Source organism: Lycium barbarum, chromosome 12 (assembly GCF_019175385.1).
Source record: "Lycium barbarum isolate Lr01 chromosome 12, ASM1917538v2, whole genome shotgun sequence".
NCBI lineage: Eukaryota > Viridiplantae > Streptophyta > Magnoliopsida > Solanales > Solanaceae > Lycium > Lycium barbarum.
Genome location: NC_083348.1, coordinates 93859011 through 93876715, shown reverse-complemented (window position 1 = coordinate 93876715; position 17705 = coordinate 93859011). Strand labels below are relative to the sequence as shown.

Genomic DNA, 17705 nt, shown 5'->3' with positions numbered 1-17705 from the left:
CCAATGCTTAGAGAGAGCTAGACTTAAAACAGTGCGAATCGTAGCTAGCTTTACGACCGGACTGAAAGTCTCACCACAATCAATGCCAACCTGCTGCGTTTTTCCATCACCTACAAGACGGGCTTTATGCCTCTCAAAATCACCATTAGACTTTTCTTTATGAGTAAAAATCCACATAGACCGAATAACATTCATATTAGGTGGACGGGGTACCAACTCCCACGTCTTATTTTTAATAAGAGCATCATATTCATCATTCATGGCCAATTTCCAATTTGGGTCACGTAGCGCATCCAACGGATTACGAGGTATGGGGGATCTGGTAACTGCCGTATGTAGATTAAATGGGTGCTTGGGCTTAAAGATCTTGCGCTGACTACGAGTGACCATGCGCGTTTGGGTAGGGGGCTGCTGTATAGGAGGAGTAGTGGTGGAGTTTGGTGGGCTGTTGGCAAGCTGGCTGGGCAGATGTGCGGGCTGGTCTAGCGTGGAGGACGGGAGACGCTACTGCCCAGCCGAAGGTGGCGTGGGCAGCTGGCCTAGAGCAGGCGGAAAACCACTGGGCAGTGGGGGGGGGGGACACGGCTGCGGTGGAGAGGGACTGGTGGCGAGATGACGGATCAAGTAAGGTGAAAAACCATCATCAAGGAAGTCATACGAGGTGGGAGTGGGAGTGGAAGTGTGGATTTTAGAGAACGGAAATTGAGTCTCATCAAACAACACGTGACGACAAATAATGATTTTATTTGAGGATAAATCAAAGCATTTGTAGCCACGATGGCTTGGTGGATATCCCAAAAAGACACATGGAGTTGAGCGAGGTTGCAACTTGTGAATATTAGTAGACGGAAAGAGGGGATAACATAAACACCCAAAGACCCGGAGATGAGAATAAGATGGTTTCCGTTGATAAAGGACTTCTAAAGGGGATTTGTGACCCAACAACTTGCTTGGTAGAATATTAAGGAGATAAGTTGCCATTTGCAATGCATGATGCCAAAACGATGGAGAAATGGAGGCATGAGCAAGAAGAGTGCGGATGACATTATTGATTGAACGAATTTTTCTTTTGGCTTTCCCATTTTGAGAGGACGTATGAGGACATGAAAGACGGAAAGACATCCCATTGGACGCACAAAATTTTCTGAATTGACCATTATCATATTCTTTCCCATTATCGCATTGGACATTTTTGATAGGACGTTCAAATTGAGTAAGGATATGGGACTTAAACTCTATGAATTTGGAGTAAACCTCAGATTTTCTAGCCAAAGGGAAAGTCCACAAAAAATTAGTAAAATCATCCAAGAACAAAACATAATAACGATGCCCCATAGAGCTCAAAATGGGAGACGTCCACAAATCACTATGAATAATGTCAAACGGAAATAAAGTCTCGGAAATAGAACTAGCAAAAGGCAACTTAACATGTTTACCAAGAACGCAAGAATGACAAATACTAGATGAACTAGAACTATTACATTCAATGCTTTTATTGTGCCTAAGAAAATCCAAAATAGAAGCTCCCGGGTGGCCCAAACGATCATGCCAACGCGTAGAAGACAAGGCAGCAAAAGTTGATGGTGAATGGAAGTGGTGTTTGAGGGTGGACAATGGATAAAGAGCACCCCTACTATTACATCTCATTATAGCCATCCCCGTCCGGAAATCCTTCACAGAAAACCCATAAGGATCAAATTCAACACTTACAGAGTTATCAGTAGTAAATTTACGAACCGATATTAAATTCTTTATGAGTTTTGGAGCAAGAGGACATTATTTAATAACAATGGAGGGTTCGGGGGAGGCAATTTAGCACGACCACAACCTCGAATTGGAATTGACTTACCATCACCAACAACAATGCCAGTATTATGATCGCTCAAATTAAAATAAGACGAGAGAGTACCTTTTGTGGATGTCATATGGGATGTGGCGCCGATATCCATATACCAATTTGGATCGGGTTGGCTCAACGTCATCGTGTGCATAGCAGATTCAATATCAGTCGGAGTCCACAACGTCGTTGGGCCTGCTGCTGCAAACGCCTGCTGCTGTGGTCGCGAGCCCAATATTCCAGGTTGGGCCATCGACCTGCCACCGGAAGAAGGTGGCTGCGGCTGCCACTGCTGCTGTGGCCGAGCCCACTGCTGGGTGGGATACGGGCAAGGGGGAGCCCCTTGCGGCATCCACCCCCATGGCCACGGTGAAGAGGACTGCTGCCACTGCTGTAGTGGTGAAGAGGACTGCTGCCACTGCTGCTGCATGGGGGCCTGCTGCCGGTCACGACCACCATGGCGACGGTGTGCATTGCCGTCGCCAGAACCACGGCCACCGCCGTTATTTTTCCCGCCGCTAGAGCCACGATTTTTGTGGTTATTTTTGCCCCTATGATGGTGTGCACGACCAGAATGTTCCATAGGAGTGGAGTCATCAAACTCACGTTGGGAATTAGCCACCATAGCCGAGGGCGAGTCATCATGCATTTAAGCCAACGCCTTTTCCTCAAGGCACAGACTTGACCGAGCTTCGGAGAATGATGGAAGAGGCTTACTTTGCCGGATGTAGGTGCCCACATTCTTGTACGCTTCGGTGAGGCCAGCCACCATTTGAAGAACGAAGGATTGTCGGTCACCGGAGCCCCCACGCTCTTGAGTTGATCGGCCAAGGTCTTGAGCCGTTGACAAGGTCTATAAGATAGATTCATTTCCTGTAATTTAGATATGAATCTATATATCGTTTTCTCCACTTTATATGATACAATCATTATTCGTTAAATCAATATGTCATTTTTTTAATATAATATTCTTACAGTTTTATTATGAATAATATGGTTTATGCTAAAAATATCTGAATTTGGAACTTTTTTTGTCTATTCCATACACACTGTACTTTTACATTTTTATTTTGCCATTAACATGACTTGTTGTATACAATCGGATAAAAAGGAAAAAATTGAAACAAAAGCAACTCAAATGCTTTCTAATCCAATCTGAAGTTAAAGAAAAGATAAAAACCACTGAAAAAAAGCCAAAGGGCCGAGAACCTTCCATTAAACACACAGAGCAAATAAAGGGGAGCCCATCTATTTCGTGCTCTCTTTTTTTTAATTCCCCACTTGCATTTGGACTGGATCAATCTTTACCATAAGTTGAGGTTAAACGTACGTAAATGCAAATCGGTATACATGACACAACTTATAGAAAGAAAAAAAAAAAAAAAAAAAACTTAAGTTCTACGCACATAATGCATGCACTTTTTCACGATTAGCTTAAGTTGACTTACGTACAATAATAAGTAATTTTTCATAGCAAATCTGAAATGGTAAGTAGAAATAAATAACAATGACTATTGTATCTAACTAAATTGTACTAATGTTTAGTAGAAAACCTAATTTAAACTGTAAAAGCATATATATTACTATATAACTTGCATACAAAAAGCGTGTGATCACGGCAAAGACGACAAAGGATGAAAAGCTAAGGATAACCAATAAAAAGAGATTTCTTTATCCTTAGAGATATAAAAATGCAACTATGCAATAGGGACAAGTGAGTCGGTCAAAAAGGAAATGGCGAATATTTGAAGATCATAAAGATGGCATACCCAGTTGCAGGTACGTACTTGAGGTCTGAGAGAAAATGTAGTGGAATCCTAATTCTGTGAGGCTGTGACCTTTATGCATGCAAAGAGTCCCTGACTAGAAAACATTTTAATTTTTTTTTTTTTAGTATGACCATTTAGTATCTTGAATTCACTGAACGGATTAATTCAAATTTGAGTCACTTAAGGTCATTTAAGAGAGAAACGCCACAAATTTCTAGGACTCAAAATCCTTTATCTTATTGGAAAAAATAAGAAATACTACTCTATCAGCTAGGCGCTAGCTATGAGAAGTGAAAACATCTGTTTGGATAGTTGAATACTTTTGTGGAATACTTTTGTTTATGCATGGCATAACCACACACGGCACATCCTATAAGTCTTTGTGATTCCAGCAGCCTTACATCTTTAGAATAAAATCTTCTGCTTGGGACCTACTAAATTTCGGAGCTATATTTGGTACAATGCAAGTTCAAATTTGGTGAGTCTGGTCCAAATTTGGTGATGCCTATTTTGTAACACGCTAGGAAAAGTAGATTCCACTAAATATTTTCGGACAGATGTCAAAAAAAAACGTTAAGTTAATATTTTATTTTCTGTCTAAGTTTTGATGAACATAGTTACTACTTAATACTTATGTTGTAGAAGATAGCCGAATAAATTAATCTAGATACGTGCAAACTGGTCGATTCATACACCACTATATTTTTAAAATCACACACCCAATATTTAAAAAAATTATAGTAATAATAAAAGCAAAACATTACATGCTAAGCAACTAAAATGCTCACATGATTGTAAGTTACTGACACGCAATATACACCCATACCCCTCTAAACTAACTGACAATTTTAGTTAAGCAAATACCATCATTTTAAACCAATCAGTATAAGAATCGGGTTTGGCGAAAATTTATCCAAAGGTTGCTTTTGCCAAAGTCCAGAATATGAACGTGCATGATCCAAATTGTGTCAAACTTCACATTTGATTCGAACTTCCGTATTTCCGTCACAATTCACAAATATGCCAAACATGAAAAGTCAAGTACCTTGGATCTCGTACATTTTACCGACGGCTAGGCTAGAACCTTCACTCACTTTCCTTCATATATGATAAGTATTTATGGTAGTAAATAACATATGTAAAATTTGTTTGTGGTTGAAAGTTGTGAGATTTTTTTGTTGGATTAGACATTTTTGTTTTATTGTAGATATAAGAGTCACTATTGATTTAAGCTTTATCGAATGTCAATTGGGGCGGTTCACAAAACTATTCTTTGACAGTGTTTCGACGTGCGAATATATATAATAATGGAACTTATCCCATTCAAATGTATCTGTAAGGCACCTCATTTACACCTCATTTACACAAAGGTCGAGTGGGCTAATCCCACAAATCACTATGTCAACTTTGAATATCAATCGTTTTCAAATCTCCTATACCTATCAATAAGATAGCTTTTGCAAAAGACAAAACAGTTGACTATGTTTTGCTTCTCTATTTTGTCGAAGTCCTACAACATTTTGGAGTTGGAGGGGGTAGGGGAACAAAAGCCAAAGTTTCTCATTGTTTTAAGAGTCTAATTAGGGCCTTTTTGGTTTACAGTACAAGGAGTACAATACCTGTATCAAATCCAGATCTTTTTCTGTTGTAATACAAAACTTTTATGAAATATTATCCGTTGTTTGGTTGTTTATTTGGGTGTCTTCATGCATAAGTTATGCAAGAACCTATGTACCGTCTTATAGGAATACAATGTAAAATAAGAATACAGACATTAGCAATATATGAATTAAAATATTTTAAAAAAACTATCACTGCTAAAAGATAAATAAATATTACTATATGTAATAAGGGATAATCTAACAATTTTTGTCGTCCTCAAGTTACATTGTAACTAGGCTCCCCAATGGAAAAAGCTCCCTCTTCTAAATTTACCCCTATCTCTGTCCTTTATTGCTTTAAACTACTAAGGTGTGTTGGTATAAATAAAGGTACTTTAAAGCCCTTTTCGGTAATACCAAATCCCTCAAACTAATGGCTTGCAGGTGAAGTCATATGCGGCTATGCGCTATAGTGCATCTTTATATGCCTCAATATTACCCCTACTTTGGTTATTTATTACTTAATTGCCATTATTCAATTTGATAAAAGTTTAAAAACTTTCAGGCCTTAAGAAATACTTATAGTTTGTGCATTGTGAAGATCCCACACGTCACTATGCAAAACTTTAACATTAATCTGTAGATGATATATTTCACCCGGTGCATTATGAAGTTATTTTTAAATTCTCCGGATCTTGTTTTTGTGTAGTATTTTTTTTTTTAATTTTGAAAATATCAAATTAGGTATGATGTTCTAAATTCATGTTTCCAAAAAATAAGAAGCAGAAACAAACAATATAATTAGCTACTTTTTTTTAACATGTTGGTAACTAGTTAAAAATGGGATAATACTCCATCCATATTTGATGTTACCCTAAGTAAAGCATGCATAGTATTGCACCGAAGAACAATGAAAGTTCTCTGCTTAACAGCTTATTGAATCTTCAATTGTTTAACGTGAGGCTTTTAGAATTTAACAAGAAATTTGATCTTTATATTAAATACAACAAAGGGTCATATATACCCTTGTACTATTAAATAGTTGTGTGTATCCTCCGTTTGCTTTTTCGCTGATATGTACCCCGCCATTAGCATTTTGGTCATATATACCCCCCGTCTAACAATTCCGTTTAACAGAGACACGTGGCACGATCTCACGGCTCCGACCATTTTTTTTATTTAATCTAATTTATCATTAAAAAAAACAAAAAACAAAATAAAAAATTGAAAATTAGAAAGTCTAATCTCCGGTGAAGCTCCACCACCGGCATCCGGCGACTGCAACGGTATATTCATGGATCCAAAATTAAACTCACTTTGAAATCTGCCCATAAGGTTCATGAACTCTACAATTAGATTCTTGCATACGAAAATGGTGGCCGAAAAAAAAAATGGTGAAAAATTTGTTGGAATAAATTGTGTATTGATAATTGAATCTAAAAATTGTAATTAAAGTTTGTCTTGAGAAGCTGGAACGTGAAGAAAAAACAGAAACTCCATGGACAACCATTAATGAAACTTGAAGCTTCAATTTCAAGTTTTGGGTTTCTTCAAATTAGCTTTGTTTATAGTGAATGTTATTGAAAAAGATCGGTTAAATCTTGAAGAATTGATATCTGAAATTTGGGATAATTTGGTGAAGAATTCGGTGGGTTTTTGGGTGAATTTCAGTTGCAAATTAGTTGGAGAAAAAGAAGAAATCCCACATTTTGAATTTCAGAAATTGCCACATTTTTAAGAAATAGCCCTTTTCTGGTTTAAAATATTTTTTAATGATAAATTAGATTAAATAAAAAAGAAAATGGTTGGAGCCGTTGAGATCGTGCCACGTGTCCCTGTTAAACGGAGCCGTTAGACGCGAGGATATATATGACCAAAACGCTAACGGCAGGGGTACATATCATCAAAAAAGCAAACGGAGGATACGCATAACTATTTTGGGATAGACAGGGATATATGACCCTTTGCCGATCGTTGGCTAACTTATTTATTATTCAATTTTTTATAAGAACATTGGGATTCAAATCTTTTTATTGGGAAATTGTGTTGGTTTAAATTGATGAGTTATTTATCTCATGTTTAAAATTAACTTACTTTTTTCTGACATTGTTTGAGGTATCATAATTTTTTATTTTTAAAATTTAATACATGTGTACTTAAATATTACATAGTTTATAATATCATAACGAGCATCGTAGATTGTTGCTTATACTCCATGTGTGATGCATATACCATATAGTACGTGGTCAGCCAGTTACATTTTTGTATGAATTCATATATTAGTTTCTTAACATTTTAAATTTTCACTTTAAAATTACACGAAAAGGACTACAATCTCAACTTTATAGTTCAAAATGTTAATCCAGACATTAGTACTGATATTAGTGCAATTAATTTTTAGTAGATTAACCAAGAGTGTATCAGAATATTTTATTAAGAATTAACAAACTGACATCATTTGAAAAAAATTATAAGACAAGAATATTAAAAGAAAAAAAGGCAAAAGGGTAAAACTATCCTGAATTTTGGTGATTGTATGAGGTTATATGCTTCATCTAAAATTAAGCTTAGATCACCACATTTAACAACCATAAATCCTTGCCACATAAAATTCATAGTGAAAAAGTAATATATACCAAAAGAAATCTATTTTTTCCATAGCTAAAGAAATTATATGCTCACAAATTTATAGAATTGCCAAATGTTCCAATTTATGATCTTCGATCAGTTATAACTATTTACTTGTAAATCTTTTTACTTTGTAGTATATCGATTCACATGTGTCCCTTTATTATTTACTAATTCTCTTCCAAACTTGCTTCTTCATAAAAATATCATTTTTAAAGATTATACAATTATGTGACTAAGAAACTTTGATTCTTATGAGAACTTATCGACAAGACATGATTAGCGCGCTACTAACATAAATTTATTATCCGATAGAAAAGTATGATTCAAATTATACAATAACTGAATCTAGAACTTTTAAATTTTAAGTTTGTGCCCGGGCTTAGCACGGGCCTGCTTGAAGTAGTTTTAATTTATAATTTCTATATTAGAAGGAGAGCTTTAGAGTAACAATAAAGTTGTCTCTGTGTGACCTATAAGACACAAGTTTGAGTCGTGAAAGCAGTAGCCATTAATGCTTGCATTACGATAGACTATCTACATCATACCCCTTAGAGTGCAACCTTTCCCGAACCCTGCTAAAGCAGGATGTTTGTGCAACAAACTGCCCTATATTTCATATACTAATTTGTAATATTTCAACCAAACATCAAACAAGAAATAAATTCATACATCACAATCTTTGCCATGTGTAACAATTCCTGTGTTATTGATCCGTGCATAGCAATCCAAACCAAACGATTAAGTGTCTAACCTAAATTAACTAAATTTATAGCAATAATACCTGAAACAATCAACTTGACTTAAATATGGGTCGTGATTCGGTCTGAGAAACTAATACATATTCTTGCTCAGATCTAAGGAAAACGAAGCACCACCACAAAATAAAATGTCAATGTCACTAGAAGACGACAAGGATCAAAGTAAATCATTCCCCACTGACAATTTACCGTCACGTGTGAATTGTTAGAAGCACATATTCACTTGCGTCCAAAACCAAAAAATAACCTTCTCGAGATAGAATGTCCACTCGATAAATTTACGATCAAGGTCGCGCAGGCGTGCCCGAAAAGATCCACTAGCATCTTCCCAATGTTAAAAGACTCGTTCACACTCAGTGACTGACTAATGACACGTTAAAAGCTATCACTTATCCTTGGTAAATTGTATAAAATCTAACCTAATATTATCACCTAACCATGGTTACTATCATAATAATTTGGTGTAAACAAAAAAATATAAGTGTTTTTTTTTCCATGATAGCCTAAAATTGCAACTTCCAATCCGTAAGCCCTTCGAAATTCCACAGGCAACACCAGACGCCCACCCATCAAACTCCTGACCCAGAAAATTAGTCTTAACATCCTTTGACAAGGAATGAATCTCTCATGGACACAATGAACACAGATGTACATCCACAAATTTGAGATTAAGAGAGTTGACCGATTGATTTTCTAATAACGATTTAGTGCAGAAATTCAAGTACAGAAGATGTGGTTAGATATAATAATGGTTCCAATTGTCGAATAGAAGACATGCTAAAATAAGCAACTGATGAACAAAATTCTTCACGACCATGAAAAAGAAATTCACAACCCTTGACTCATTTCCCGTGCATGGGAAGAAATATTATCCTATATGCAAATCCAAGCACAAAATAACGCTCATTTCACAGACAACCTCGTCTTGTACGACTAACTCCATCCATTCGGCTTGCCTATCATCTTTCCTTTCCAGTCTTTCCCCAAGAAATACCAAATGAACACCAGAAAAAAGCAAATCACTGTCCTACAGATATAAATGTACATGAACAGAAAACCTAAGTTGGTTTCCGCATGTTACGTCCTGCACGAATTACTTCATCAACAAGTAGCAGCTGAGATGCTATGACAGGGCTGCAAAGGAAAAATAGAATATTGATCAGATGCAATCCAGCGAAAACTCGCCTTTTGTAGGGTTGGCGAATTTAATCGGCAAAGGAAAAAAAATATAGCAACAAATATCAAGCTCCAACGCTCACTGAAAAGAAGATTTCACAAAGCATATTGACATTGGAACATGAATTACCACATACTCATACAACAGAACACACAAGTAATGAGTAACTTCCACATACCCAGAATTCACAATCTGACGCTTAACAGCATAATTGTCAAATATCCCCTCCATTTGGGGATCTATAGGTTCTCCAGTGTGCTGATTCAGTCCAACAATGTTTCCCTTGTCGTGCTCTCCCTGCAAAAAGATGAGATGTCAGGATGATAATTGAATTACTTTTTCTAATAAGTAGGATGATAATTGAATTAATTATTGTTGCATTCATGAACATGGAGCTAGAGTAGTATTCAGATACCGTCAGTGCTATAATCACATCTTGAGTATCAAGGCCAGAGTTCTCAGCAAGTGTTTTTGGTATCACAAGGAGGGCATTAGCAAAAGCTTCCACACCAAGTTGGGCACGCTTAACAGATAATTCGTCATAGACCAAAGAAAGTCAGAAGATATATACAAATATACAACACTTCATATATCTTGCAGAGGGAAGTATTTAGACAGCAATAAACTGTGCACATACCCCTTTAACAGTTTTCTTCACTTCGTTGACCAGGTATTGTCGAGCTGCAACTTCAAAGGCTCCAGCACCCTTAAAGTAATCACACAAGAATATACCCTCAGGAACAGAAGATGCATATCACTTCATTCTCATGATATGAAGAGAAATCACTACTTAAAACAAGTGAATGCTCAAATTTTATTATCAAATACAGGCACATGGATGAGAATTCATACAGAGTAACATCTACCTTCTTTTTTTTTTTTTTTGAAATAAAGGGAGTAACATCTACTAATTAGAGATGGATCTCCAGTTGTGAAGTCTAATAATGCCTTCCTATTCATATTGCCGTAAAAAATAAAACTCCAAGATAACAGATGACAGTTCCATTTATTCCAGTAAAGACCAAGAAGAATCACATCAATACCTAGGAGCCAAAATGTTTATATAAATGCATGTAAGCGTCATACTTCCATGCACACAAATTTTGGTCCAAAGATAGATAGACAGTGCAAAATAATACACAACTAAAGAAAAAACCATCAAGTGAAGGCACTTCTACATGGAAATCACACATTCATTTTCTAGAGTTCCAGGTAACATACCAGTATAACTGCTTCGTCTTCAATGGTATTTTTGACTGCCCTTAGTCCATCACGAACAGCATCTTTAATTTGTGCTATTGTGTGGTCATTTGGCCCTGGATAGGAAACAACAATGTTTAACAAGACCAATTCCTCAAACAGTTACATTAAATGGACCACCACAGCAAAACAATAGAGTTCATATGAAAAAACATTAAACGAAAACCAAACAAGTCACAATACCTTTTATAAGAATAGTGCAGGAATGAGGATTTTTGACATTTTCTACAAATGTGTACTTCTCTTCACCAAGAACATGCTCATAGACCAGACCAGCCCAGCCAAGGCACTCAGGAGTAAGCTCGTCAACAGAGTTAACTGCATCACCGCCACATGCCAAAACCAAGCGTTCCATATTTCTCCTCTTCGCTCTACGAAGAGCAATTATCTAGAACATGAAACAGGAATGATACTCTGTAAGTTGGAAGGTGAAAATAAGAATCTTAAAGGTCACACATCATTCAACATTTTTTTTGATAAGGTAAAATCACACATATTTCAAATGAAACATTTGTCGCAAAATCTCCAGTTTGGCATCTCAAATCACTATTATGGAGCTTTAGGAAACAGCCTCCAATAGAGAATGCATGTTTCGTGTGGAGAAATGTGACAATGCATTAACATTTATTAAAAATAAAAAGAGAAAATTGTATAAAAAAGAAAATGGAGAAGAAATGCTAAAACGGACACAATTGTATTCAAACATTCAAGGGCCGGCCTTGGTCTACTTAGGACAAAGAAACTTCTGATGACCTGTCAACTAAGAAAATGCAATACCCTAATATTTCTTTTCTGAGAATGTTCTTTTTTTTTTTGATTAATACCCTAATATTTCTATCTGTACCAACCCTTGGATATAAATGGGATGGCGAAGGGATCGGTGCCTGTGTTCTCCTGGATCTTTCAGTTTAGTCCAATAATAAAAAGGGACAATGAGACCATCTCATTTTTGTATGCAGAGAATGTGCAGTTCCACAAATTTTTCTTGTTCTCTTGTTTAAAAGAGAAGGATTAAAAGATGAAGGATACAAACCCCCATCATAGCTGCTCTCTTTCTTTTTTTTCCTTGTAGGACTAAACAAAAGAATTAAGCGGGAACACATGGGATCTGGGACTAGTATATTATCTTTTCAGAAACACCTCAAGTGGGGTAGGAGTTAGCTGATAGAGACAGGTTACCCAGAAGTTCTAACATGGCAACAGAAGTAACCAGCATGTGTCTAGGTAGAGCAAGCATGCAAAACCAAGTTGAAGAAGCCACACGCTTTCGACAACTAAATGATTCAGCTTGATAAATTATTAAAAACTGAATAAAGTAGAGTGAAGACAACTTACTCCTTCCCGAGCAAGAAGGTCAAGGGATATAGGATCAATCCCTTTCTGGTTGATAATAACAAAGTTGTTCTCATTCCCTGAACAAACCTGCACAAAACCAGGAATGAAGGCCGAAATAAATATTTCATTACATTAAAACACACAGGCCAAATACCCCTAACTGAAGTGCAGACCTTGTTTTTAAGATCAATGATCTTTTGCACTCTCTCATCAACCGAGCGCCTTTCGGCAGCAACCATTGCCTCTCTCTGCTCCGCATTCGAGTAGAAAAACCCTGCATTTACTTCACTGAAAGAGAAGTGCATCAACTATGTGATAGTTGAACTTAATAAGCCCAAGTAAATACATGTAATGTGAAGCTGTATAATCACCTCTTCTCATATTCCAATGATACATTACAAGTCAGAATGTAACAGTTCTCAGCTCGTCTTTTCATGTCTGGATGTCTTGAACCATGGTCGAGCACAAGACCCTCAACCTGATAGCAGCAAGAAAGCATGAGTACTGCAACATGTTGAATCTGTACTCACAAAGTTCTACAATTTTCAGTTTTCATTGTCACAGAATGGAAGGGTCTGTGGTTGACGCTGTTCTAAAGAAACATGTCCTAGGTTGATGAATTTAATAAGCTGACCAATTGGAATAACACCAATTTGATTTTTTCCAGCTTTCCTCATAATTTGCTTGTTTCTATGTTATTTTCCTTCCATTCCCCTTTCTTTTTGTATTGCAGATATCTAGAATTAAAGATAATTGTTTCAAGCATTCAAATTTAAATTAAAAAAATGGTAAATAAGCAAAGAATGAATTGAACTCCACATCTTTTGGCTTTTCATGAATCATCAAAATCTCCACTAATTTATGTTTTTCTGAAGGCAGCTCCACCAAACTGGTAGGATTTGTTTTCGAGAAAAGAAGGAAATATCCACGGTCATCTAGACAAGTTTTCTTGAAGTTAGGGAAATATAGAAAGGTGCAGGAAATTTTGACCCATAGTCAATTGGCTGTTATGCAAACCCAAGAATTATGGGAAAATGAAAGGAAAGAGCCAAAGCAGCTAATGGATGAAGACACGATGTTCAATTACAGAGGGAGAGGGAAAATTTACAGTGTAGGCATTTCTTGAAGTTACATAGCTATTTAAGGAAATCATATGATATTATCATTATCCTATTCTTTAATGTAATGCTAAACAATGTAACACGAGTCACTCTGTGGATATGATAACCAATATTCAGAAGTTATAAGTAGCATTTCACATACCAATCTAGTGTCTACGTCAAACTTATGGCGCATGTGCATTATTTCAACCATGAAAAGATCAATAGGTTCTTCAGGCTTGCGGATGCAGAGCACCTGTCACACAAGTTGCAGGAATTGTAATAAATCATCAGGAGAGGGGAGGCAAACTCCCGGAAAAATATAACAAAAAAGAAAGCTAACATTTGAAACGATGGAAAGACAGATAACAAGTAATGTCAGTGTACCACGTATCAGTAAGCAAAAGCATATTCACAAACATGATATCTATTACTAGTTGTTCTTTTTTTTTTTTTTTTACAACAAACTGGTCTTAAATAGAGAGATAAGAGTAAACCCCCTCTGTCAGAACAATATTTCACTTCGTAAAATGATATAATCAGTCTTATTTGGTCCTTCCCTCTTTCTAAATGCCTAGAAGCAAGGAGTAGCACTTACAGCATTCGCAACAATGTCCGTCAGTTGATCAGCCAACGATTCATACAACTGCACAAAACCGTAAATTGGTATAAGCACCAACAATAAAGGAAGGGCATTTAAGCAGGGGGGTTATAATCGACATCACATTCAAAGTGCAGAAGCAACCTTTGTTCTCAATGTTGTTCTTGCTACCATATTCAATATCTCTTTATCTGGCTCGTCACCCATCACTACAGGAGTCTTAAATTTTTCAAGAAATTGTAGTGTTGCTCTTTTTGCAATTTCAAAACCATCAACTAGCACACGAGGATGCATCCCTGCAAAAAAGTTCCAAACACATACAACCTAAGTTAGAATATATTTGACGAGGAGACTGCAACAGTCATCTTTGGCAGGGGCGCAACCGAAGAAATGACCTGAATATGAAAACTCAACAGATCACCCAAACATTAAATTATCCCAGAACATGTGTATGAACAGACAAGTAAAATACAATCATGAAATAGTTAGCTGCAACACGAACTTTTCACTACACATCTCCACAATTAATTTTCTGAATCTTCCTGGATTATCCATTAAAGTTGGATTTCATATTACATCAGGTAGCTCAACTGGCATTTTATAATCAGATGAGTGCTTAGCTTTTTGTAATAACGTCTCTTTTATATCACGGATGCCAAGGATTCCAAAAGACAACACAACGAAGTTGCTGGGAAAGAAAATATATGGCAAACCTTCATCTATGCAACGCTCAGATTGTTTCATCAGCTCCCCAATGAAAAGCACTGTAGATGTAGTACCATCACCACTTGTATCATCTTGAGCAACAGCAGTCCTAGCAATCATTACTGCAGTTGGGTTTTGTATTTGCTGCAATTTTTTTACGCAGAAAATTATCAATACCAACAACACAATGCTTATCTTTTTAGTCGTTTACAATTAACATCTTCAAATTAATATTCTTCATTTAGCTACATAAAATGAACAACAATGGAAGATGCTCCACATAACCAAGACTGCATTAGCATCTCTAATCTTCGGTTAGTCCCCGAAAACGCCCGTTACTTTAGCGCTGGGGGGCAAGTAAGATTATTATCCGGTTTAACCGTCATCATTATCACAAACTGAATATCCGACTAATGTGCCAGCCCTTCCAAGAGTCATCTTTGGACTTATACATGCAGCACGAATTGGGCGGGAGTAGTTAAAAAGAAGTATCAATCACAATCTTTATGTCCTAATCTCTACAGTTATAGATATTTGAAAATGTTTAGGCAAACTATTGTAGTCCTCTGGAAGGAATAATAGTACCATGATTTTAGCGACAGAGGGACTAGTATTCATCTTGTTACTATATCGACTTCATCAACAAACTTCTCAAATACCATCCACACCAATATCAAGTAATTTTCAAGACATTAAAAAACTGCAACATTGACTGCACATGACCTAGAAACAAGGAGAACTCACCATTTCCTTCAATAGTGTATTACCATCCTTGGTAAGTTTAATATCACCGGCACCACCAACAAGCCTAGCAAATACAAGTAAACAAATCTCCATAAAAATGACCTAGAAAAAACATATAGCTTAAAGCAAAACCGAAGACCTAACTCACATTTTAATGGTGCCCTTAGGGCCAAGATTGGTCTTGAGAACATCCTGTAAACCCTTGGCGGCATTGATGTTCATGTGAAGGGCGGCAGACTTGTTGAGTACCTCAGCATTTGGATTCAAAAGCTTAACAGACATCTCTTCACTTACTAAGAATGGAGGCTAAGCAGATCGCACAAAAATTTATTGAGAGAGTATCGAAGAGTTAAGGCCTTTCTGGAAGGGTTTTGTTGTGGACCGATCCGGTTTAAACTTTTATAAACCGCCTCGCCCTAGGTCACCCTTTTCCGAGCCCGGAACCAAAATGCCCCAAAAAAATCATTTTGAATCAAAATACCCCAATAAAAAAAAATATTACAAAAGTACCTTTAGGGCAGTAATTTACTGCGCTAAAGCACTTCACGGAGACGGAGCCGTTAAGTGCTATAGCGCAGTATTTTACTGCGCTATAAAAATCTTTCTAAAATACTGCCCTATAGGACTCCGCCATTTTCCAAAACATTACATTTTCACTCCTTTTTACGTAATTTAGCCGTATATTAATCATGCTGAGATTCCGGAACTTCAATATTTTATATAGAACTCTAGTTATATTTGTACAATTAATAAAATAGGCTCAACACATCAAGACTACGCAATACTTTGGATTGTCGTTTTAGTCCTTTTTTGTTTGAAGACTTGTAGTCATTAGCTTTAAGTTATTTATCTTTTAGGGTTTCGTCTTATTTTTAAATTAATGCTTAATTTTATTTCGAATGTGTCACGTTTTTTTTTATTATCAATTTAGGATGTGAAACTATAAACAATAATAAAGACTAAGATAATATTTATAAATATGCAAAAAATATATAATATTTACGATAAATTGTACAACACTAATGTATATACACTATCGAGGATGGGTCCCACATGTAGTATGCCGGAGACTATCCCTAGGCCTAAGGCTCATACCATCCCCACCGCCCTCGCCATCGTCTCCATCGCCCTTTTTCCTCTTAATAACCGGGCGCTCTAAGTCATGATCATCTCTTCTTCCCCTAGCCCTTGCGCCCTTAACTAGAACGTGTTTCTTCTTGGGATCTAGTCCCGCTGGCACGCTCAGAACCTCAAGCTGAGCTAGGTCTGCAAACTCGACCTCTTCCTCTTCAGGAGTTACCACCGCGGGCGCCGACGAATGAACCTAGAAAATATATAATAATTAGTACCATTTCTTATTTATATTGAATACATTAACGTTATTTATTTAATCAAACCTGTGTGTCAACGGGCACCTGAGTAGGCTCCTGAGATGGGTCTGTAGGCTCCTCAGATGGGTGTGGTGGTGAATATGAGGTAGTCTCTTGGACGAGATGCTGTTCGAAGTCCAAGTAAAGGTTATAAAAATTAAATAAATATTCACCTTATATTGAATAAAATTAGTTTTAAGTAAAAAACTTACATGTGCCTCAGTAGTCTCATGAGAAGACACCTCTGCCTCGGTAGGCTGATGAAAATGCTCCTGAATGGGTAGCTCTTGTGGACCCACTGGCGCCGAGTCCTAAAATATGAATAAAATGAAATAATAAGTAACATACATATTTAAAATAAGTACTTTAAATAAACAAATATGTATATTAAATATTGACCTTATATTGAATAAAACAAATTTTAATTAAAAGCTTACCTGTGGCTCGGTAGTCATATGGGAAGACACCGCTGGCTCGGCAGACCCATGAGAAAACGCCTGAGTGGGTGGCTCTGGTGGACCCGCTGGCGCCGAATCCTAAAATATAAAATATTACTAAATAATGGGACATATATATATTTAAAATAAATAATTTTAAAGGAACAAATAAGTATTTTAAATACTAACCGGGATCAAAAACTCATCGAAGTCAAGAATCCTGGCTCCCTCTAAATTTCTCACAGGCCGCTCATCAGCTAATGAAGCGCATAACGCCGCCCAATCAATGTTATCATGCTCCTCCATGTATGCATTCTGGCTCGGCTGTGATGAAGACCCAGGTATCTCAGCAAGTAAGAGCGCCGGCGTAAACATAGGTG

The 17705-nt window shown here is 36.8% G+C and overlaps 1 protein-coding gene across 1 annotated transcript; it reads right to left on the bottom strand.

Moving 5' to 3' along the window:
* Positions 1 to 9318: 9318 nt before the first annotated feature.
* On the bottom strand, positions 9319 to 15891 carry LOC132622068 (T-complex protein 1 subunit zeta 1-like). The gene is made up of 15 exons (XM_060336588.1): positions 15667 to 15891; positions 15519 to 15582; positions 14783 to 14918; positions 14214 to 14365; positions 14067 to 14114; positions 13632 to 13724; positions 12740 to 12846; positions 12542 to 12656; positions 12369 to 12455; positions 11217 to 11421; positions 10995 to 11089; positions 10411 to 10479; positions 10189 to 10296; positions 9952 to 10070; positions 9319 to 9730 (listed from the first exon to the last, which is right to left on the bottom strand). Exons 1-15 carry the CDS (start codon positions 15798 to 15800, stop codon positions 9655 to 9657), a joined length of 1608 nt encoding a protein of 535 aa, XP_060192571.1. The 5' UTR covers positions 15801 to 15891; the 3' UTR covers positions 9319 to 9654.
* Between the last annotated feature and the right edge of the window lie 1814 nt (positions 15892 to 17705).

Bases quoted from the DNA above. Each gene is read 5' to 3' on its own strand.
- LOC132622068 (XM_060336588.1), bottom strand. From the start codon at position 15,800: ATGTCTGTTAAGCTTTTGAATCCAAATGCTGAGGTACTCAACAAGTCT. The intron at 15,583-15,666 runs GTGAGTTAGGTC...TGTATTTGCTAG, and splicing joins CCTAAGGGCACCATTAAAAT to GCTTGTTGGTGGTGCCGGTG. The intron at 9,731-9,951 runs GTATGTGGAAGT...TTTCCTTTGCAG, and splicing joins CGTCAGATTGTGAATTCTGG to CCCTGTCATAGCATCTCAGC.